The following is a 16,384-nucleotide window of genomic DNA, read 5'->3' on the forward strand; positions in this document are numbered from 1 at the left end:
TCTAAGTGTTGCCGAGAATGAAGGGGACAGCAGTTATTCTAAATTTGCAAGCAAGAGGTATGATCTTATTTTTGGATCAGTCGCTCTACCTTGCATACTGTGTTTATGTTGAGATATTAGAAATCAGCTCTCTGAGCAATTTGAGGGAGAGAAGATGGATGAAAGCATCTCACCATAGTAACATGAAGAGCTCTGAATTTCTGAAAACACTGCACAAATGCCAAGTATCACTTCAATTGTGGCCCCAAATCTTAAGCCCAGGATAGCAAAAATGCCAAACACAGAACTGGGAAACCTGAACTCAAATGCCTCCTCCTCTCTGAACTCATATTCTGACTTTGGGCACATCTCTTGCCTCTCCAGCCTCAGTTTGTTTCCTCTAAAATGGGAACCAATATTACCAGTTTCCAAGGACCAATAGAAAGAAGGGAAAAGCGTTTTTGCTTTGGGGAAAAGCAAATCGCCAGTGACTGATGACACAAATCAGAGTTCACCAGCCTTCGGTAGGATGTTGATCCTGGACCTGTGAGCAACTTACTCAATGGCTTGTTCACATCAGCAATGCAACCCACGTCGAAGTTCAGCAAAACAGTAGAAATGCATTAAACAAAAGCCATCTCTCTCCCCTTGCCTTTCTGTCACATCTTGAACCAAACAATATATCTAGAACACCTAGATACAGTGCGGGTCTTTTGCTGGGTCTTCCCCTTCACACTCACACACACACCTTGCTTGACAGTCACTGCTTTCTGTCTTTTATACAAAGCGTTCAATATGTAAATACCACATTACATCACAGAAGGGCTGCTCCATATTTGGTGATTTAGCAGGCCTGCAGTACACAAAAGATCTGAAAATCCTTCCGGAAAGTGCCGGACTCACTAATCATACCTCATTCCCGCTCAGAACAAGGATGGCACGTGACGTAATGGTCAGAGACTCACATGATGCTACAGCAGCTTAACCTACATACTATAAAGATAATCACACTGCAGTTTTGATTTTTAAAAAAATAAAAAATAGCCTGCCCAATCAGCATCCTTGCTGTTTGATTTCAATACACATAAAGGACTAGCCTTATTTATTCAAGTGGTTCTAGAGGATCCCACAAAGCCTAAGATAATCAGAAGTTTGGATAAATGGGAGTGTTGCATATGCAGAGCAATTCTTACATGGGGTTATGCAGGGGACAACCACAAAATAATGCATAATACAGAATGTGGAACACAGAGAGTGATTGCTGGATAACTGAAGTTCACAATAGAAGCTGACTTACATTTTTAACATGCAAACAAATCAAGCCAAGCATTTAGGAATTACAATTAGAATTTTACAAGGGGGGGGAATGTGCATACTAAAAATTAGAGATAATGAAATTAAAATAGCTAAGTTGCTGGTATCCACAAAACAGTGGATGGGAGCCTTCATATCACACAGAACGCTTCTTCAGGCAAAGCAAAAAAAAAACCCAAAATTCGCAGCTATAGCTTATTTGCATTATGCCTTATTTTGAAACACTTACACCTGAAGAATCCTACAAAATCTGAAAACCTGGATGTGTCCAGCCTAGTAAAAAGTATTTCTTTGCTTGCTCTGCCTCTTTGTTTGTTCAGAGGAAGTACAAGGTTTTAATAACATGAGGGGACATGCAACTTCTACTAAAGATGCATACAAAAACGATCTGAAGAAAATAATGTATGTGGTGATTTATCCATATAAGCCGTTTAGTTCAAAACTTCATTCAAATTCAAAATTCCAACAAACTGCAAATGGACGAATTAAACATTGTGGCTTTTTGGATGCTTTGAAGTTGACAATCACTTTCAATGTTCATTGTGTTCTAACTCTGACAAAAAATAAGGATTCCGGCAATAAAATCTAAGCACTGCTTCCCATGCATGTTCACTCAGACACACACTATTCCACTAAAGAAAACAACCCACTCTGCAAAACCTGTGTGCACACAAATGACACTTAAGTTCCAATCTTAGCGGCCCCAAAACCTGAACTATAATGTTTAGAAAGATAAAATCTCAAAAATGTGGCAAATTTTGATGCCTCAACTATGTTCCAGAACTATTAAGTTTATTTTAATTACTGTATTTTAGGTCGGGGGGGGGGGACTGAGAATGTCCTTCTGTTCCTACATTTGAGATGGGGAAAACGCCCAAGACCACTTATGCTGCTGTAGCCCTACCAACTTTAGACAGGACAATGCCCATTTAACTGGACTTTGAACTGCACCCTTACAGAGAGAGAGAGAGAGAGAGAGAGAGAGAGAGAGAGAGAGAGAGAGAGAGAGAGAGAGAGAGAGAGAGAGAGAGAGAGAGAGAGATTGTGTATACTGTAAGGCCAGATGGGGCAGGGAGATGCAACACAGCATGTGATTTACACACAGTCCTTCTCCTAATACCACAATATCCCTTAGGCTATTAAAACAAAAGTACAAGTGATACTTTATGCTAACTCTCCCGGCCTTTCCTTTTGCTTAACAGATCTATGCCATTTCTGATGCTGCATATTTTTAAAAGAAGCCTCCTCCTCCTTCTCTTTAAAGGGATAGCCGCCTTTTGCCAACTGTATCCTAACAACGAATAGGGGCCCTTATTAGCCAGGCAGAATTAATGGGCCTCATATTAACTTCCAAACATATTTTCACTTAATTTTATTTTTATCCAACACACATATACATGCAGACGCTAAAGCACTTTGCCAGTAATTACAATTATACATAGATAGATAGATAGATAGATAGATAGATAGATAGATAATTAGCTGCAGGGATTGACATCCATTACTTTTATTTTCTCTGTGCCCCCCCCTCGCCCTGTTTAATTACGCATTGGGATTTGTGCCGCTGCCCAGGGGGGGGAAGCCAATCCACCTTGGACATTTGTATGGGTGGCATGTGGCAGTGTAAAGCCTCTGAAGAAAATCAAGATACATCTGTCAAAACCACATCAGAGACAAGAGACAGCGGGAGTGGGGGGGGCATTTATCATTTGGCTGAAGAGGCAGGATTGCAAGGAAGCAGGCCTCCTCCCCTGTCAAACCAACCTTTTGAAATTTCCAACGTGCCCTTAAACTTTTCGAATACGCGAGCCTGCGCGCCTCAGCAACTGCCCTCTCTACTCTGGCCTGGGCAGTGGAAAATGGCATCTTAAAGTCAAGGTCAGCCGTGTCACTTCGCCAAGGGGCTGCCTTTAATTACAACCCACTCCGTGACAGCCAATATGGATCGGAGGCTGGGGGAGATGTTAACCCTTCCTCCTCTACACGCACCCTTTGCAAGCCAGAGTTTGCAACAACAACAAAAAACATAATTAAAAGAAGAGAAAGGAAAGCCACTGGCTCCAGCAGACATGAGGAAAGCAGCTACAATTAAAAAAATATGATAGAGCAGGCATGTGGCATTTGAATGAGTTTTTTTTGGCACCCTAGAACGAATTGCATGCACAGACCATTGTGATCAGGATAAGGTTTTAGCTATCTAAACACTTTGTTGGGGGGGGGTTTCCCCTGGCTTCAACTGTGCCTTGACAGGCTGGCACTAACAAAGCACAGGCTTCAGAGACGGTTCCAACTAGAAGGCCAAGCAAGCTTTTTCCACCCCTCTCTGTATTGTTGCTTAGTGGTGTGGAGCTGGATTTGTGGAGATGGGAGTGAGGGGAAGGAAACCTCGTGGGTCTCTGGATCCAAGAGAACCACAAGAATAACTGAACCAAGAGCAAGAGGCCAGGACTGACCCTATGGTCCAAAAGTATAGTTTACAAAGGAATCGTTTTTGCACAGCTGTGTTGGGGTTATAGCGGGCATTTCACACAACAAGCAGATAAAATGCAGTAGACAGACCCACATCCCCTTAAACAAGCAGGGGGAAGCTGCCAATCAGGTCTCCCTAGCACGTGTTTCCTGCTAGAAGCGTTTCCCGCTTCTGTCCCACGTTTACTGCACAAGCATTTGTGTCAACACCAGTGTGACCACATTAAAACAGGACTGTGAAGTATGACGCTACAATGGCATGTTCCCCCCTTGAAGTATGTAGGAAGGCACCAGTGGAAATGCAGACACAAAGACAGGCTGTTGAGCAGAGGGGCAGGGAACCTCATCCTCATATACTCTCTGGATGACCACACTTGGAACAGCCAGCAGGAGTCAAAAGGACAGGTGTGGAAGCAGCTGGAAACTTAACTCAGTGGTGCAGCACAGGAATTGTGATTTTGTGTGTGTGTGCGCGCGCACATACTTGACATGAACATATTTATCTTGTGAACTGCCAGTTGAAATTTCAGAAAAACTCTTACTAAACTTCTAGATTTCTAATAGGAAACCCCCCCCCCAACAACATGCTGGTGCTTTCTCCCGCATCCCCGTTCTCTCCCCCCCCCCATCGCTTCGATTTACCTGCTATATGTTCCTGTTTAGGGCAAATTCCTCTAGATGACGTTGACAAACAATCGTCATCCTCGGGTGTGACCTGGACGCCAACCTCCACGGGATTGGATGCTTTTCGCAGCTCGCTCGGCGAGGGCGAAGGGGGCTTATCCACAGCCTTCTCTAGGCAAAGACTGCCATTGCATTGCTTCCGTTTGTGCTCAATAAAAATAAGGATGTCCCCCAAAGGAAAGTTCATCTGACACTGGCCACATGTAAGGAGGTCGTGGTCCCCTTCTGGAACTCCCAACGTACCATGATCTGGTTCGTCATCCGTGAGAATGGCTTCGATAGGTTCGGCTGTAGTCAAAGGAAGAGAAGAAGACAATGGTCAGGAAGCTTGTAGGAACACAGACAGCTGCCTTAAACTGAGTCAAGAGAACTGGCATGTCTAGCTCAATACTGTCCACACTGACAGGCAGAGGATAATTAGAAGTAGAAGAAGTAGAAGCTAGGCTTAGAGGCTGGGGGCAAGTGGCATGCGCTGTCCGTAAACACAGCAGACCAAACATTACAAAAACCAGTAAAGCTGAAAAGTTGTGCTATCTCACCTCCCCAAATTAGCAATAGTGCAATGGGTATTTTTAAATAAAAGATTATCCATTGCGCTCTGTACAGCAGTCATTCAGGAATAAGAGGCACTACATTAATGTCATTAAGACCCTTCCATAAAATAAACTTCAGGGGATGACACACTACAGGGGCATGGCATGAAACGTAACCCCATTTTTTAAAAAGTTCTCTTTTGCTTTTTAAAAAGACAAACAAGATAAAGCCAGTCCAACCCCGACCGCAAGACAGCAAAAGAGCTTCCTCTTTATAGCATGTTGTCATTCAACAGGAAAACGAATTTTTCAGCGATGTCAAGCAGTCCCATCAGAAGCAAAAGAAGCTATAATGAGTTATGAGCAATTCAGACTACCTCTACCTCTCTTGTTTTTGTTACTCTCTCTATTTTAGAGGGCCCTGAAAAAGCTGCTTTTTCCAGATTAACAATGAATTAATAATCTTAAAAATCACCAATTATATGGTTATTCCTGATCTCCAAAAGTGAAGCTAAGAAAGCTATCTCTTGGTATTCCCATGCACATTTTTATTTTATTTTACTGAAAATCTGCACGTGTGCTTACACTCTCATATCGTATGTTAGGGATGCTATGTGTTTGCTTAATGTATGCATAAGGTATGCATAAACATGCATGTACATGAATATTATAAGAAGATGATGAAAAAAAGCTTGCTGGTGTGCCTGACAGGTAGCACACAGCACCCAAACAGCCCTACATTTTCCGTAGGGACATTTCTGTGCCACATACATACAGGAATGCAGAGGATAGCCAAGAACAACTCTCTAAAATAATCCAACAAACAGAAAAATCAAAGGTAATGTGTAATGATTCTATAAATCGACCCATCATATTATTATTGTCATGTTTTCTAAAAGTGATTTTCAACCACACCACCCATATTTTTATATCCAAATATATATCTATGAACAATTGCTCCTTACAATTTTGAGAAGTAAGGCACTCTTGAAGATCTAAGAAAATAAGCCAATTAGCCTGAGGTAGGATTTACACACACACACACACACACACACACACACACACACACCCATCCCCAAGAAAGGAATACCCCAATCATTCCGAATGCATTAACACTGCTGTCCTTGATAAGGTAAAAATCTGTATAAAGACAACTAAATTCCAGCTTTCATAACCAGAGTGGTTAAGTCCTTCCTTTAGATTTGAACAACCTTTCCTAATGTTGTCAAGAGTTGATTAATTTCCTGAACGAGCTCCAGAAAGCTCCATTAAGAGCATGTTTCTGCACACACTATTGTCAGTGGATAGTTTAACAAGGCAGATTCATATTAGGAAGCTCTCAATCTCAACTCCTTTTTGTGTGTGTGTTACTTTCTGCAAAAAGAGTCTTTCAGAAAGAAACAGAAAAATCTAGTCCAGAGTGTATTTCTCTAGATCTACGACCCAGGACTTAAAACTACAAACATGAAATTGCATCCTTACAAAATATCAAACGCAGCTAGTTAAGGAAAGTGTGGCAGGACGCAACACCTCAACAGTTAATCAGCCTGACCTTCTTTAGCATGCGGCCAATTTCACGTTTAATGAACTTAAAGCCACAGAGAATCAAAAAATAGATTTTTAATTTGACTGCACCATATTGGAACAGATTTTGATAAAGTGCATGAAAAAATTACAGCACACTCAGGTTAAATTTATTTCAGTCCTTTCTAGGCAGAGTATTTGGAAGAAGGGGGAATCAAGAGTAATTCCCAACCATGCAGAATAGCGTAATATTTTAAGAGACTGCATCTCTCATATCTGGACTCCAAATAGTACCCTACAGATACAGTCTCTCTATGTATACATATTTTGCCTCAAGCTTTGCTCCTAATTTAAGGTAAGGTCAATTACAGAAATATAGAGGTTAGGTTTTTACTTATACTGTAAATTCTCATGTACAGTACAGAGGTTTCATATCAGATCCTTTGACCATAAATAGTACAGTGACATAAATAGTACGCTGACATAATCATGTGTGTTAGTATTTAATAGTCCAAATGAGAGAAAATGGAGAATACGGGTGTTTCTACATCTGCAATTTTTATTTTATTTTAGGAGAAAGAGTATCAGGCTGCATTTTTACAAAGTGGCAAACAACACAAGGCCATGTTCTCCCTTTGAAAGACACTTAAAACTTGAAATAATCACCATCACTACCAGCCCAGTTGCAAACTTCAGAGCACAGTCTAAGCAGCAAAAATGTCAAAACAATTAAATATTTCTCAACGATAGCAACTTCTCCCTAGCAATTAGAAAAAAAACTGCAATATTTTAGGCCTGAAGTGCTTGTGAAATTAGTAATATGGTTTAGCAAGGCAAGACAGAACCCTTTTTCCAGGCAGTTAAAAATCATGCTAAATAATGGGCAGCAAAAGAGATTTCTTGTGAAGCCCATGAAACCGGTTGAATTCTCATCAAAACCAGTAAATGAAGAGGCAGCTGAAAAACGTTGTTGATTACACCTCTGCATTCAGCCAATTAATTTTATAGGAGGCAAAGTTCTTGAAAATAACAAGATATTCAAATGTACAGATATAAAACCCATACCCTGCACATATTTTTCGGTGCTCTTAACATAAATGATTGCTAATTAAGAAGAATGATAGCACAGTGTTTGAAACAGGATTGCCACAGAGCTTGCTCCAAAAGCTTTCCTAAAGCAGAGAAAGCATGGTATTGCTGTTATTTGAAACCAGGTGCACAACACAAGTACCTAATTCATTATTATTATTATTATTATTATTGCTAATCCTGGATTGCATGTTAGGTTTTTTTTAATTCAGTGACCACCACTTCCACTATATTTTGTGCATTTGATTTTTTCAGCTCAAATCAATGGATCCTCAAGAAAAATAGGTATCTTAGCTGCTGTTTATAAGGAATTTTATTATTATTAAACCTCAGTATTTCATGGGGCCATGGATTTCCGTTTCTTTCCAAAGAGCAGAAGGGAGGATAAAAGAAGAGAGGAAGGAAAAACAATATTCCTGAATTTTTAAAAATAAATAAATGTGCCTTTCATTTTCGAAAAATGGATCTGCAAGGAACAAGCAATGAAACCTCAACCAGAAACAACAGAGAGCAACTAAACACATAGCACCCTCCAAAAAGATTTTTTTAAACAAATATATGTATAAAAATAAAAATAGAATTAGTTGCCCAGATTCATGTTTGCTTCCAAGGGAATGCTAGGATTTGTTTAGTGGTTTGAAGAAGCACATGAAAGCTGAGCTGGAGAAGTGGAAGAAGGATGAATTAAAACACGCACGAAAAAAGAAAAGGAGTGACCATGTAGTATTGAGGTGAACGGAGATCTGGAAGTGAACTTGGGAAAGAGCGGAAAACACAATGGGGAGGGGGGAGAAGTGCTAGGCAGGGATGCCTCATCTGCAAACACGTGCAAGCCAAGCCAAGGTATTTCCTGGCCTCCTTGACTGGGGCCAGCCGTTTTCTTTTGGATCTACTTTAAAAACAAAAACCCAGCTCTATTTATTTTCAAAAGCAGCGATCAGCTTTCAAATAGGATCCAGGGAAAGGGAGGGGGACGGATAACAGATCCCCACCAAGCCACCCAAACAAAAGCAGATGCTCTTGCAAGTCAAGCCAAAGAATCAAAAAGTCGCAGGGAAGAAAAAAACATCCTGGCATCTTTGCAGAGTTTGCCTTCTTTAACAATCTAAGGTGCATCTGCGGGAAAGATTTTAACATATGTCTTGGGGAGGGTCGTCTCACACTGCTTGCTCTGTACGGTACTTAAGTGTTTTATATAGGACATGTTTAATAAGAGGGGATGACAGGGCAAATCCAAGTGTCAAAAGATCAACTGTTTCCCTCTTTTTAATTTCACAGTGTTTTGTTTTTTTTCCTTAACGTGAGCAGGCGGGGGGATTTATTTGGAGTGGGGGTGGGTCTCACAGGAAGAATGAAAGCTTTTAACAGATATATCCTGGAAGGAGGACTGCTTGTAAAGGTGCAATCTGAAAGCTTACCCTAAGATAAAAACTAAAGACAAAGAAGGAGGAGTGGAATTATGGGTGGGTGCAGGAGAGAGAGAAGGGGGGGAGGAATCTCTACACACTCATGCGCGCACCCCACCCTCACCCCTTCTTCCTTTGCCAAACGAGAAATGTAGAAAATTAAAAGATAGGAGCAAAACGGATCAGGTTCAAGTTCGCTGGGGTTTCTTGATCTCACTCTGCCTCCTAGTGGCCAAAACCTGCATTTTTAAATTAAAAAAGGCAAAGAATTGTTTTAACTCCCACACAAGATTCCCCACACACACACACACATCTCCTCCTTTTCCACCCTGAGCCCCAAGGCTCAGAAATGGGGGTGGGGACAGGAAAAACAAAACTTGCATAGCAACTGTACTTAGTGCCCCTAAAACACTCACTCCCCAATATCATTTAAACAAACAAACAAGTTGCATTTTTGTGTATGTGTCTCTTCGTTTTTTTAAACTGTTAAAATCTCTAGGAATTTGGTGTGGGTGGGAAGCCAGGGGGTTTAAGGTTGGGGGTTTAGTTTACATATCTTGAAATGGGGGTGGTTCCACGGGGGGAGACTTTTTAAAAATATTTTTATTAAAGGTTCCATTTTGCTCTTTCTTTCCTCACCCCCCTCCCACCATGGTATGTTTGAGATAAGAGTCAAATTAGGTTATCAGTTTGGCTGAAGGAAGGGAGAATCTCGCAACGTGTTTGGGTGCCGATAGGACGTCCGAAAGTGTGACAGTTATGTTGCAACACACAACGCACCGTTCTGCATCTTTAAAAAATGTAAGAAATCAGCAGAAGAGGGGGTGTGAGATAGAAAAATAATCTGTGGAGAAGGTCTTAAAATACATCTTTTTTAACCCATGCATTTTGAGAGCATAGCTGCCAAGTTTTCCCTTTTCTCGCGAGGAAGCCTATTCAGCATAAGGGAAAATCCCTTTAAAAAAAGGGATAACTTGGCAGCTATGTTTGAGAGGGGGTGTTGCTTTTAAAATCTATCGCAGGCTCACTTCAACTAAGCGTGTGTGTTGCAAAAGCGATATTACTTTGCATTGCAATTCAGACAGAGGTTATGGATTGGGGGGGGGGAAGGCTACAATACAAACTTTTGCAAAAGCCCGGGAGGGGGCTTTAATCTTGAAAATTAGAAGGGGAAAGGGCAACAAAACATCTCCCCTGCCTTCAAAAAAAGCATGCAAATTTCTCTCTTTTCCAAACACTACTTGTACATTTCATCTCTTCCTCTCTTCTCTCCCCACCCCCCACACCTCGCCAGCCCGCCTTCAACCAACCATCTCAAGTCCAGACCAGACTTCCCTTTTGTGTTTGCTAGCAAGCACGGCTCAAGCTTTTGTGCACCGCTTGCCTGGGAGAAAGGAAGCCTGTGCGTTGCAAAAAAACACCACCACACCATTAAATAAATAGCAGCATTTAAATAAAAACTAGGAGGGCGAAAAAACCCTTTTGGTATTGAGTTGTCTAGGACTGGGATGGTTGTTAATTATTATTAATTAATATTATTATTACTATTGGTAATCATTTTCTCATTGTGATCAGAGACAACAAGATCTAGCCTTCTGGGTTTTTTAAACAGAAAATCTATATAGCTTGCATTTGTGCGCCTCTCTCTCTCTCTCTGCGTATACGTTGTATTCATTTCCCCCCTTTTCCAAAGCCGTTTCTTCTCCTGCTCTGTTTTCCTGGCAGCGACTCCGCAGCACACGAGGCGCTTGTAAACATTCAGACACGAGATTTTTCCCAATCAAAATCCACTTCCACTTTTTTTTCTTTTTTTCTTGAAAATCTTCCAAAAAATAGTACGAGGAAGGGAGAGGAAGGGAATTCCTCTCTCTCACACACACGCACACGCTGCGATCTTTCTCCCTTCTTCGCTCCATGCATGCAGAAACCCAAGTTTCTGCAAAGCAGGAGTTTGAGTGTTGAGGAGAGAAGGGGGAGGGAGGGGGTGAAAAACGACTGTTGGTAAGAGCTTGGGGGGGCGGTGTTGTGGAGGAAGGAGAGCTTAATCGTGGCGGTAGAAGCAAAGAAAAGCAGCCGATCTCCGGCCCAAAACAGACACCACGTCTGCCCTCTTCGTTGCCCTTTCGTTGTGCGAAGCTTGGCGGTGGGGGAGAGAGAGAGAGAAAGGAGCGGGACACGCAGCGAAGGGTGGGGGTGAGCGATCTCCCACCACCCCAGATCTCGCCAGTGGAGACAAAAGAAGCAGCGAGAAGGTCCCCCTTTTGCACTTTTTAGTGTCTACAAAAAAGGGGGCTCCATTGAGGGAGCTAAGCAGATTTGAAAAGGGGGAGATGTCTCCTTATATGACAAGGCGCCCCAAGAGTTCCTAATCTCGATCTCTTTGCCCGAGTGAAATGAGAGCATCGACTCCCGATTCAAACCGTACACATCTTTTTCTCACTTTTTCCTCCTCCTTTTTCAAAAGCTCGCCTCCCCCCACTCCACCCCGCAAGCACACAAAAATATGTCTTTGCTCGCTTGCTTTAAGTTGCAATTCATTTGTAAGCTGCAGGCGCGCGCACACACACACACACACTCGCGCTCTCTTCCGGCAAAATATAGAATCAACTGGAGAAAGAAAGAAGAAAATAAAGGGAACTTTGAGAGACAGCGTGCTTGCCAACATGAGCTTATTTGAAAAGTAATCTAGGTGGTAGCGATAAAAAAGAGGGGGGCTGAGTTTTAAGGTGAGTTGCTTTTTGTGTTCCTTGCAAAACTAAAAAAAATGCATGCACAAAAGGTTGGAATTTGCAAAATGCAAACCAAATGTAATTATTTTATATATATTCTATATCTTGCAAGGGAGGGGGAGGTAGAAAGGAAGGAGGCGAGAATGTTTTACTTACGTGAAAATTCCCGTTTGCTTAAATGCTGGGGTTTCCCTTGCTTGCGGCGAGACATCGTGATGTTGGTGGCTCGGGCGGGCGCGCGCGGAGCTCTCTCGCTCGGATCACATCGGGAAGCGCCGGGTGAGCAAGGAAAGAGACTCCAGAGAAAATATCTTCATCAATGTCTTTTGACATCCAAAATAAATTAGAAATAATACAAAGATGGCGCGGGGAAGATGAATTGTGGGATAGCAGTCATGGCTTTGCTTTTTTTTTCTTTTGCTTTTTTCCCCTTTCTGTGCAAGAGGGAGAGAGGGAGAAAAAAAGGAGAGAGAGAAAGGAGAGAGAGAGAGAGAGAAAGAGAGATGAAAAAAATGGCAAAAAGCCCCCCTGAGCTGCAAGTTCAAGTGCGGACGTGACGTCCCTACGAACTTGAACGTCAAGCGACTGGATGGACACAGACATAGAAAACATGGGCAGGGCGAAACTGGAGGGAAGGGGAGGAGGGAAAGACTGCGCCACGCCAATGGACAGTCATCGGGGGCTGGACATGATCAAGCAAAAGAGTGAGGGGGGGAGCCCGGCGCAGGGCAAGCCAATGGCCAGGGAGGGGGGGTTACCCTCCGAGGCATCAGGCACACGCGGCGGCGGCGGCTGCTCCTCCGGAGGGAGGAGTGGTAGAAGACGGAGGGGGGGGGGGGTTGAGAGGCAAAGGGAAGGCGAGAGAGGCGTGCGTAAAGGCGCGCACCAGCCCAGGAGCAAGAGAGTGAGTGACCAAGAAGAAAAGGAGGCACGTTGGTTTCGGAAGAAAGGGAGGGGGGCCTCTTTCCTTTCTTTCTTTTTTAAATTAAGCCAGGAGGGAAATTTAAAAGCTAGAAAGGGAGAGGGGCGGGGAAAGCGCGCAAAGAGAACAAACATCTCAAGTCAAAAGCCACGGCAAGCCGGTGTCCCCTTTAAAAATATTTTTCGCAGCGAGTTGCAGCTCGCAATTGACCGCGCAATTAAAAAGAAAAGGGTTTTGGGGAAGTGGTGGCAATCGGGCGAAGTGCGTGCCTACAATGTCAGGTTTGTCGCGCGGATTGTCCCTGGGGAGTTCACACGGCAGAGCTGGTGTTTGTGGGCGGGCGGGCGGGCGGGCGCCTCGCTCCAGCGGGCAGGAACACTGCTCCTAACCAGGGAGGCTCTTCCTGGCTTGTCGGGATTCGTATCCATGGACAGCGCTTCCTCCCTCGAATTGGTCTAAATCTAAGCAAGTGGCCGTGGCATGAATTAATGCGAAATGAAGTGCCCCAGGGGAGAGATAAGAACTCCCTGGTCAGCAGGAGGTTCGAATCCTCGCCCTGCAACAGACAAAAGCGCGCACACTTTAAAATGTCCACTTGGGAGGGAGAGGCTACTTTCCTGAAAGCTAGTTCTACTGAATTCAGTGGTATTTACATCTGAGTAGACACTGTAACCCAGTGAATACTTAAAAGCATGAGAAGAAGCCCTATTGACAACAGCCGACTTTGCTTCGATGAAAAGATGCATAGGATCGGACTGCGGGGTAATATCTTCCAGCCTTCTTGACTCCTTCACCCTAACTCACATCTGCCCCACTCCCCAGGCCAGTGACAGCAATCTTTTGCCCGGGTTTATGCATTGAAATCTTACTGAGAAAAACAGCAGCAGCAATATCAGACAGGTTAGAACAGGTTGCAGAGTTAGAAGTTGACCTGTTGCAGCAGCAAGCATTGAGGGTTCGTTGTTATGGGAAGACAATAGGATTACTCTGAAGTAAGTGGGTTGCAGATCCTGATTGTAAATGAGGAAGCAACCCTGGGGCTGGTCTTTCAGTCCCTGACAATGCACTGTACAAATATATATAAGGAAGAGAAAATGTTTTAAGTGTTGTTTAAAAAGCAGGGTGTCTACTATATATATTTAAAAGAGGTAGAAGATTAGAAAAAATGGAGAAGGAATCGTATTTGTGATTCTCCACCCACATTGCACTGAAGGGGAAAGACCAAATAAGTGAGGGGAAAGGGTTGTTGTTCAGTCGTTTAGTCATGTCCGACTCTTCGTGACCCCATGGACCATAGCACGCCAGGCACTCCTGTCTTGCACTGCCTCCCGCAATTTGGTCAAACTCATGTTCGTAGCTTCGAGAACACTGTCCAACCATCTTGTCCTCTGACGTCCCCTTCTCCTAGTGCCCTCAATCTTTCCCAACATCAGGGTCTTTTCCAAGGAGGGGAAAGGGTGTAACGTTTTAAAGGTAAGAGGCAGCCTAGAAGATGAACCAGACAAGAGGGAGTTGAAATTGACGAAGGAGGGGGGAGTGCATCTGTCTCCCAACGCTTAAGCCCGTATTCAAAATGTAGAACGGTGAAAGGGAAGCACTGCTGAAGGTCAGCAAAGGACCCCCACTCCATCAAAATAAATATTTTTTTTAAAAAAAAACTTTATTTGGTGGGGAAAGGAAAGAACGAGATCCACAAGTATATGAAAGGATAAAGTTTAGGGGAAGTTTTCTTCATGAAAAGTATATAAATTATAGGAGAGGGCTCGGGTGAGAAGGAGGAAGAGAAAGGAAAGGTAAACTCTGGGAAGTGGACTTTGGAAGAAGGCGTGGGTGATTCCCCCCCCCCATTATATTGTTTCATGTTCAAAATGGGGCGGAGGGGGAGAACAGCAAGCAACCTTATTGAAAGACAGATAGGAAGCAGAAGATTGCGGGGGGGGGGGCAGAAGAAAGGTGTTACAGCTTTATGCGTTGCACACACCAAAAATGCATGGAAATTGCAAGGCTAAGGAATGGTCTTGTAGAAGCATGGGCTTGGTGGGTCGGATCTAAGTAATGGATGCACACACAAAAAAGCTGCAGGTCTGCAAGAATCAAAAAGCAAGAAGACTCCGCTCAGGGCTTGGGCAAGTCTTGCTGAGCTAAAAGGAGGCATAAAACAGCAGCGGCAGCGGCGACGCGTGTCACTGGCCAGGCAAAGCGCGCCTCGCAAGTGCCACCCAAAGCGCTGGCCACGATCCAGCCAAAGTTAAGCAGTTGAAAGCCTCCTTGGGGAAAACGTGCAGGCTGTGCCTGTTTGTAGAGAAAGAAGCCCACTAGATTCAAGGGGGTTTACTCACTAGTTAAGGGCGTTTGGGAGCTGCAGCCTTCGGCACGTGCTGCTAAATCAGGCCCATCAAGGGGATTCAAAACTGCTTCAGGCTGCACACTGACTTGGGAACGTCCTCTGAGAATTCAGTTCCGTGGATGCTTGTCTTTCGGGACTTTGGCTGGATCGTGCCCATCATGCAGCTTCCATCATGTGGAGGCCTAATCGTACTGAAGACCTATAAAGTTCAAGGGAAACTGGGAGCAGCTCCCGCCACCGCCCCTCCCTCTTCCAGGCACCAACTAACTTTCTTAACACGAGGTTACCCAGGAGCTGCTGCCTCATTCACACGTTAGGCTCTCGCTCATAGGCAAGCTCATTGCTCTGCCCGCATAAACAAACACGCACGCATCCAGTTTCACACACTGCAGCACGATGGGTTCAAAGACACAGCAAAAATAGCTCCTTCTCAGTCCTCCCCTATGGTCGTGCTACGGTCCATGGGGTCACGAAGAGTCGGGCACGACTAAACGACTAAACAACAAGTCCTCCCCTCCGGTAACTTAATGCAAACTCACTGTATCCCTGGCTCAGACTCACACGCAAAGAATTTGCACAACCTCCCATTCGATGATGGCAGCTCGCTGACACGCGGGCAGACTGAACTGACACACGCACAAGTTTCTTCTGCTACACACTAGCACAAACGCAGGCTGTAAAGCTGTCTCTGCTTACTCGAGGGAAAGCCCCTTTGTACCCTACATCTGAGACATCCGAGCTGCTACATCCAGAAGTGTTTTGTTTTCTCGCACAGCTTAATACTCAAGTGGCAAATTTTGCAAATTTAAATTGAGCTTAACTTCCAAGTAGTTTACAGTGCGATCCTAAGCGTGTCTACTCAGACCACTGAGTGGGACTTACACCCAGGCAAGGAGGTATAGGATTGCAGCCGTGGTTAGGATCGGAGTAATGCTTGAGCTCACGACTCATACTTTTACACACACACACACACACACACACAGAGAGAGAGAGAGAGAGAGAGAGAGAGAGAGAGGCGTCTCTCCTTCGCAAAAAGCTTTTTAAATTCCCTCGCACACACTTGCGCCTCCCAGAACCAGGATCTGATCGGGTTAAGACGAAGAGATGCAGCGAAGGGGGAGAAATGGTTTGCCTTCCAACGCGGGCAGGACTCGAAGTTAGAGGAAGAAAAAACCGACGCTCTTTTAGAGAACGCTCTAAAATGAAGACAGAAAAGCATCGGAAAGGACGGGGCTTCTAAGGAATCGATGTATCCCAGGGAAGGAAACAGAGCGACTTGCCGGGGCTGTAAGCGGAGGTTTATCACGCCAAATTGTCATTAATGACGTTAAGCTGCAGCGGGGGGGGGGCGGGCGGGGAGATGAAGAGGGCTGGAACTGTCTGGGACC

At 44.1% G+C, this 16,384-nt stretch overlaps 1 protein-coding gene across 2 annotated transcripts in view; it reads right to left on the minus strand.

The window, feature by feature from the left end:
- Nucleotides 1–12,393, minus strand: part of BCL11A (BCL11 transcription factor A) — a 164,471-nt gene extending 152,078 nt beyond the window's left edge. For both annotated transcript variants that reach the window (XM_060273146.1, XM_035110916.2), the window contains exons 1-2: nt 11,884–12,393; nt 4,405–4,734 (exon numbers count right to left, since the gene is read on the minus strand). In XM_060273146.1, the coding sequence (XP_060129129.1) occupies nt 4,405–4,734; nt 11,884–11,938 (385 nt within the window). In that variant the 5' untranslated portion in view covers nt 11,939–12,393. The remainder of the gene's footprint in view (nt 1–4,404; nt 4,735–11,883) is intronic.
- Nucleotides 12,394–16,384: the final 3,991 nt, after the last annotated feature.

The sequence above is a fragment of the Zootoca vivipara genome, chromosome 3, assembly GCF_963506605.1.
Source record: "Zootoca vivipara chromosome 3, rZooViv1.1, whole genome shotgun sequence".
Taxonomy (NCBI): domain Eukaryota; kingdom Metazoa; phylum Chordata; class Lepidosauria; order Squamata; family Lacertidae; genus Zootoca; species Zootoca vivipara.